The following is a 7,049-nucleotide window of genomic DNA, read 5'->3' as shown; positions in this document are numbered from 1 at the left end:
TTTACAGAAGGAGGTCATTTACTGAGCACCTACTGGGTGCCAGGCACAGCCATGTTGGGAGATCTTCAGCGGTCATCCCAGTGGGCACTATTGGAGTTGACTTGGTTCACAGGACTGTGGCGAACCTGGCACCGAAGGGTGAACACCGTCCCACCCTGCATGTCCCATTGGCTGTGTCTTTGAGCAGAGCAGGCAGGAAAGATTCTGCCCACCCAGGAAACAGCGGGGGCGGGAGGGCTGGGACCCCCAAGGGGCTACATGGGGGCCTGACCTGGTCTGAGTGCCCCCTGAGTTTCCTCCCACGAGGGCATCCCCGATCCACTCTTATTCTCAGCCTCTGGCTCATCTCTCTTGGGCCGTCCTCACCCCCCCCTCCCTGCGGCCAGCAGGGCCTGAAGCATCAGGGGCAAAGGGCACAGTCCTGGAGAAGGTCGCAGCAGCGGGACCCAGCCTCCCTTCCTGAATCTCAGGGTGGAAGAGCTGGGACCGTCTGGAAGCTCCTGGGAAGTGGGGGTGGAGTCGTTTCGGGGCCAGCGGGACTGGTTGTTGGAGGAGCAGTGGCCTGGGAGAGGCGTGGGAGAGCACCACAAACAGCAACAAAGAGACACGCAGAGACAAAGAGACACGCAGGCAAGAGACTCTGAGATCCTCCTGAGAGAGATACAGAGGAAGTGAGGGAGACACTCATTCATTATCTGGGCATGGTGGCAAGCGACTGGAGTCCCGGCAGCTATGTTCAGCCGGCTGCGATGGGAGGATGGCTTGAGATGGGAGGATGGCTTGAGATGGGAGGATGGCTTGAGATGGCTTGAGCCGGGGAGGTCGAGACTGCAGTGAGTTATGATGATGCCACTGCACTACACTCTGGGCGACAGAGCGAGATCTTGTCTCAAAAAAAAAAAAAAAGAAAGAAAAGAAAAAAAATTCTTACGCTGGTGGGGTTTACTGTCTGATAAGGACACAGCCCAGAAACACCATTAATGAGTAAATCACTTTGTCGTCAGCGATAAGAGTAGGAAAGAATCTGTCGGGGGAACACGGAATCCAGGGGGTGGGGCGGGACAGACCCTCCTTATCTGAGGAGCGGCAAGTTCCCATCACAATCCTGCCCAAGCCTGCCCCACCCCCACTCGCCCTGAGCCGAGGGCGGGAGCGGGAAATTGGGAGGGGCCTGTGCCCGGGAGCAGCGGGGACCTATCTGCTGGTGGGAGAGGACTCGGGCTAAGGTGGCCCCCACTGAATACTCCTGCTAAGCAATCCACTGAAGACCCACCGAACCATCGACGGGACGTCCTTGGCGTGCAGCCCAGGGAGCTCAGTTCACAGGTGGGTGGGCAATGGGGAGGGCGCAGTACCGGGACACCCAGGACAGAGGAGACCCCTCTGCTGGGGAGAAGAGGCTGAGGCTGCGACCGCCCTGCTGCAGAACCCTCCCTTTCCCGCCTCTCCGAGTCCTCCCACGGTGATGGAGCGTTCCTGGGAGGACAGCCCAGGCCCGGAGGGGGCAGCTGAGGGCTCGCCTGTGCCAGTCGCCGCCGGGGCGCGCTCCGGTGCCGCGGCGAGTGGCACAGGCTGGCAGTCATGGGCTGAGCGCCCGGGCCCCAAGGGGAGGGGGCAACTGTTGGCGACCGCCGGCCCTTTGCTTCGCTGGCCCGCCCCGTCGCCTGCCAGCTCCAGCCCTGCCCCCGGAGCGGCGTCCGCTCACTCGGCTCAAGGCAGCGCGACTGCGGGGGGCGCACGACCAGGGCTCAGAGTGAGTGGACGGCACTGGACCCTTGGGGGCCCTTGGGGGCCCTTGGGGGCGCGGGGCTGGGCCTGACCTGGAGGGGATCGCCCTGGCGGCCACTTTCCCGGTCTAAAAAGGCGCACCACTCCTTTCAGGGAATTCCCCGAACTTTTTCTGGAGGCCTCTGGGGAGAGGGAAGCTGGGAGCGCCCCAGCTGGGTGCAGAACCTGGGATACGGGGTGAAGGTGGCTGGAATCCCCTGGCCACCCGCTCCTGGCCGGACCACTGCAAGTTTCCATACTTCAGTCCTGCTGCCGGGCAAGCTGGGCCTATGGGGGTGGCCTACCCATCAGAGCATGTGTAACTGTCTCCCTGTATTTGGGCTCCCCACCTCAAGCATGGGTGAGCCAGCGACTTCCTGCCTGTCTGTATTTGCCTGCCTTGATCCTGTGTGTGTGACTGAAGCTCTCTGGGATGTCCGCGTCCCTGCTTTGTGCAAAAGAGATCCATTCCGCTCCCCAGGCCTTGGTTTTCTCATTCGGACTTGCATGGGGACTGTTCGTGCATGGATGTTTGTGTGGGAGCATGGAAACCTTTGCGCCTGCTTGGATATGAAGCATTTCTTTTGAGCCTCACTTTTCTCATCTGTAAATTAGGACTAAAGGAAGTGGGGATTAATAAGGGCACAGAGGCAGGTGAGGAATGTTATTATAGTTTAATGACATGTGTGCCCCTCTGTAAGAGTATATTGGTATATAACATATAATATTGGTATATAACAATCACATCAGGTGAACTCAATATTACTATTCTGAGTGAAGAAATTGAGCCCAGAAAAGTATACATGCTATATGTTTCCATCAAAATATGTTCGTTTGTTTTTTGAGATGAGTTTTGCTCTGTCATCCAGGCTGGAGTGCAGTGTCTGCCTCTTGTGGATCCTTTCTTCTGTCCACAGCCTCTACCTTAGTAAAATGAGTGAAAAGAATCAACCTTTTTTTTTTTTTTCTTTTGAGACGGAGTTTCGCTCTTGTTGCCCAGGTTGGAGAACAGGGGTACGATCATGGCTCATGGCAGCCTCGGCCTCCAAGGCTCAAGTGATCCTCCCACCTCAGTCTCTTGAGTAGCTGGGACTATAGGGGCATAACACCACACCTGGCTAATTTTTAAATTATTTTGTAGAGATGAAGTCTTACTATGTTGCCCAGGCTGGTGTCAAACTCCTGGGCTCAAGTGATCCTCCCACCTCGGCCTCCCCAAGTGCTGGGATTATAGGCGAAAGCCACCGTGCCTTTCTCATGGGGTTTTTGGGTGGATGAGGGGGTTTTGGCAGGAAAAAGTTTTGTGTGCAGTGAGACAAGAGTGTGGAGTGTGGTGCACTGGGCCCCAGGCTAGTGTGAGTGGAGGTTGTGAAATTGTGGCCTGTGCCACTGGGTGGGAGACCCCGTATTTGTGTGACTGAATTTTGGTCGCTGTGTTTTTCTGCCTGTGTCGCTCTGTCCCTGTATGATGTATTTTTTGGTTTCCCTGATGGTGTGTGACTGTGTGTTTTGCCCTTGTAGTGTGTCTCTTTCTGTGTGTGTTGTGTTTGTGTGCATTCTGTGTGTTTCTGGAACTCCCTGCTTTTATGTGTGTGTGTGTGAGACAGGGTCTTGCTCTGTTGCCCTGGCTGGAGTACAGTGGCACAATCAACACTGACTGCAGCCTTGACCTCTCGGGCTGAAGTGATCCTCCCACCTCAGCTGAGACTCCCACTGAGTAGCTGGGATTACAGGCACACACCACCACACCCGGCTAATTTTTGTATTTTTTTGTAGAAACAGGGTCCTCCTATGTTGCCCAGGCTAATCTCGAACTCCTGGGCCTCAGCCTCCCAAAGTGTTGGAATTACAGGAGTGAGCCACCACACCCAGCCGTGTGTGTGTGTGTATGGGGTGTGTGTGTTTTGAGACAGAGTCTTGCTCTGCCACTCGGGCTGGAGTGCAGTGGTGCAATCTCGGCTTGCTGCAACCTCCGCCTCCTGGGTTCAAACGATTCTCCTGCCTCAGCCTCCCCAGTAGCTGGGACTACAGGCGAGTGCCACCATGCCTGGCTAATTTTTTGTGTTTTTAGTAGAGACGGGGGGTTTCACCGTGTTAGCCAGGATGGTCTCCATCTCCTGACCTCGTGAGCCGCCCGTCTCGGCCTCCCTGGCGTGAGCCACTGCCTCAGGCTGAGCCTGGCGGGGATTACAGGAGGGGATTACAGGCGTGAGCCACCGCGCCCAGCCATGCCTGTGTTATTAATGTCCCTTTTTTTGGTATGTCACCTTGTCCCCTCGTGATATTATTTGTGTGTATGTCTGTCTCCACGGACTCTATCCCTCCATCCTGAACTCCCCTTGGACCCCATGTGTGTGGGGTGACGGTCAGGGGGTAGGGCCCCTTTCCCACGGCTTAGCCGGCCTGACACGGTATCCTGCCTCTCCAACAGCCTTGGGGCGCGCGGCCCATGGAGTCGGGGCTGCTGCGGCCGGCGCCAGTGAGCGAGGTCATCGTCCTGCATTACAACTACACCGGCAAGCTCCGCGGTGCGCGCTACCAGCCCGGTGCGGGCCTGCGCGCCGACGCCGTGGTGTGCCTGGCGGTGTGCGCCTTCATCGTGCTAGAGAATCTGGCCGTGCTGTTGGTGCTTGGACGCCACCCGCGCTTCCACGCGCCCATGTTCCTGCTCCTGGGCAGCCTCACGTTGTCGGATCTGCTGGCAGGCGCCGCCTACGCCGCCAACATCCTACTGTCGGGGCCGCTCACGCTGCGACTGTCGCCCGCGCTCTGGTTCGCACGGGAGGGAGGCGTCTTCGTGGCACTCACCGCGTCGGTGCTGAGCCTCCTGGCCATCGCGCTGGAGCGCAGCCTCACCATGGCGCGCAAGGGGCCCGCACCCGTCTCCAGTCGGGGGCGCACGATGGCGATGGCGGCCGCGGCCTGGGGCGTGTCGCTGCTCCTCGGGCTCCTGCCAGCGCTGGGCTGGAACTGCCTGGGTCGCCTGGACGCCTGCTCCACTGTCCTGCCGCTCTACGCCAAGGCCTACGTGCTTTTCTGCGTGCTCGCCTTCGTGGGCATCCTGGCCGCCATCTGTGCGCTCTACGCGCGCATCTACTGCCAGGTGCGTGCCAACGCGCGGCGCCTGCGGGCGCGGCCCAGGACTGCAGGGACCACCTCGACCCGCGCGCGTCGCAAGCCGCGCTCGCTGGCCTTGCTGCGCACGCTCAGCGTGGTGCTCCTGGCCTTTGTGGCATGTTGGGGCCCACTCTTCCTGCTACTGTTGCTCGACGTGGCGTGCCCGGCGCGAGCCTGTCCTGTACTCCTGCAGGCTGATCCCTTCCTGGGACTGGCCATGGCCAACTCACTTCTGAATCCCATCATCTACACGCTCACCAACCGCGACCTGCGCTACGCGATCCTGCGCCTCGTCTGCTGCGGCCGCCACTCCTGCGGCAGAGGCCTGGGTGGCTCCCAGAAGTCGGGAAGCGCGGCTGAGGCTTCCGGGGGCCTGCGCCGCTGCCTGCCCCCGGGCCTGGATGGGAGCTTCAGTCGCTCGGAGCGCTCGTCGCCCCAGCACGACGGGCGGGACACCAGCGGCATCACAGGCAGCCCTGATGCACCAACAGCCGCCCGGACTCTGGTACCAGAACCTGCTGCAGACTGACATCCTCGGCTCACGACTGTTCTCCCAAGTTTTACACACTTGTTCTTTTTACATAAAGGAATTTGTAGGAAATGCAGCTGAAGGTGCAGTCGGGAAAGATGCAGGGAAATGCATTTATGGAGCGACACCCCACAACAGTGAACAAACAGACAAAAATCTGTGTCCTCATGGAATTGACATTCTGCTTGGGATCACAGAAAAGAACTCGGTGATGAAATAACGGAAATGATTCCAGTGACACACGACAGAGATGGCAATGGTGGTCAGGGAAGGCCTCTCTGCAGAGGTAGTGACTTGTGATGTGAGCTGAGGCTTCTGTCCTGGGAAGACCAAAAGAAAAAGCATTTCAGGATGAGGGAATGGCATGCGCAAAGGCCCTGAGGCTGAAATGTGCCCGTGTGTTCTAAGAAAGGCAGGGATGCGGGTGTGCCTGGAGCAGGGATGGAGGGGGAGAATGGGAGGAGACAAGGAGCTGAAGGAGTAGTTCCCCAAGGACCTTGTGGGTGACATGGAGGACTTCGCTTTTGCTCCGAGTGAGGTGGGAGCCATAGAAGGTTCTAAGCTGAGGAGGGACTTGCCCTGATTCAGATAATCACAGGCGTCTTGTGGCCTCCATCACAGGGTGAAAGCCAGAGAAGGTGAAGGGGGGCTGCACTGAGCCACAGGAACAATGATGGAGACTCCAGTTAAGCCCAGACCCGGTGGATTCTAGATAGATTTTGGAGGCAGCAGACAGAATTACTGAGGAATTGAGTGTAAGAGTGGAATAAAGTTGTCAAGGACAATGCCAAGGGCGGGGCATCCCCACATTTGACTCTGGGAGACTCAGCCAAATCCTATCTGATAATAAAATTTCTTTTTTATTTTTTTCTTTTCTTTTCTTTTTTGAGTTGGGATCTTGTGCTTTGTCACCCAGGCTGGAGTTCCATGGGCACGATTATAGCTCACTGCAGCCTGGAACTCCTAGGATCAAGCCTGGAGTTCCTGCTTCAGCCTCCCTAGTAGCTGGGACTACAGGAGTGCACTACCATACCCAGTTAATAAAATTTCTTCAAATGCAGTGTCAGACCCTTCATTAAAAGAAATAATAATAATAGACTGGGTGAAGTGGCTCACATCTCTAACCCCACCACTTTGGGAGGCCGAGGTGGGCAGATACCTGACGTCGGGAGTTCAAGACCAGCCTTGCCAACATGGTGAAACCCCATCTCTACTAAAAATACAAAAATTAGCCAGGTGTGATGGCTCACGCCTATAGTCCCAGCTACTTGGGAGGCTGAGGCAGGAGAATCCCTTGAACCTGGGAGGCGGAGGTTGCAATGAGCTGCACTCCAGCCTGGGCAACAAAGTGAGACTCCGTCTAAAAAAAAAAAAAAAAAGATAACAAAGTAAGGCCAGACACAGTGGTTCATGCCTGCAAATCCCAACACTTTGGGAGGATGAGGCAGGAGGATCAATTGAGGCCGGGAGTTTGAGACCAGCCTGGGCAACATAGTGAGACCCCATTTCTACAAAAATTAGGCAGTTGTGGTTACGCATGCCTATAGTCACAGCTACTGGGGAGGCTGAAGGAGGATTTCCAGAACCTAGGAGCTCAGGACTGCAGTGAGCTATTTTTGCATCACTGCACTCCAGC

At 56.9% G+C, this 7,049-nt stretch overlaps 1 protein-coding gene across 3 annotated transcripts; it reads left to right on the top strand.

The window, feature by feature from the left end:
* The first annotated feature begins 1,164 nt into the window (after positions 1-1,164).
* Positions 1,165-6,473, top strand: S1PR5 (sphingosine-1-phosphate receptor 5). Of its 3 annotated transcripts, none has more exons than XM_025367330.1 (2): positions 1,165-1,326; positions 4,199-6,473. In XM_025367330.1, the coding sequence occupies exon 2, from the start codon at positions 4,217-4,219 to the stop codon at positions 5,411-5,413; it is 1,197 nt and encodes a 398-aa protein (XP_025223115.1). In that variant the 5' UTR covers positions 1,165-1,326; positions 4,199-4,216; the 3' UTR covers positions 5,414-6,473. The 3 variants fall into 3 exon arrangements, with proteins under 3 accessions (XP_025223115.1, XP_025223114.1, XP_025223116.1); XM_025367329.1 differs by having other exon boundaries at positions 1,192-1,753; XM_025367331.1 differs by lacking the exon at positions 1,165-1,326 and adding an exon at positions 1,724-2,128 and having other exon boundaries at positions 4,199-6,281.
* Positions 6,474-7,049: the final 576 nt, after the last annotated feature.

The sequence above is a fragment of the Theropithecus gelada genome, chromosome 19 (genome assembly GCF_003255815.1).
Source record: "Theropithecus gelada isolate Dixy chromosome 19, Tgel_1.0, whole genome shotgun sequence".
NCBI lineage: Eukaryota > Metazoa > Chordata > Mammalia > Primates > Cercopithecidae > Theropithecus > Theropithecus gelada.
This window is presented reverse-complemented; position numbering and strand designations above follow the sequence as displayed.

Bases quoted from the DNA above. Each gene is read 5' to 3' on its own strand.
- S1PR5 (XM_025367329.1), top strand. From the start codon at position 1,466: ATGGAGCGTTCCTGGGAGGACAGCCCAGGCCCGGAGGGGGCAGCTGAG. The intron at 1,754-4,198 runs GTGAGTGGACGG...CCTCTCCAACAG, and splicing joins GCGCACGACCAGGGCTCAGA to CCTTGGGGCGCGCGGCCCAT.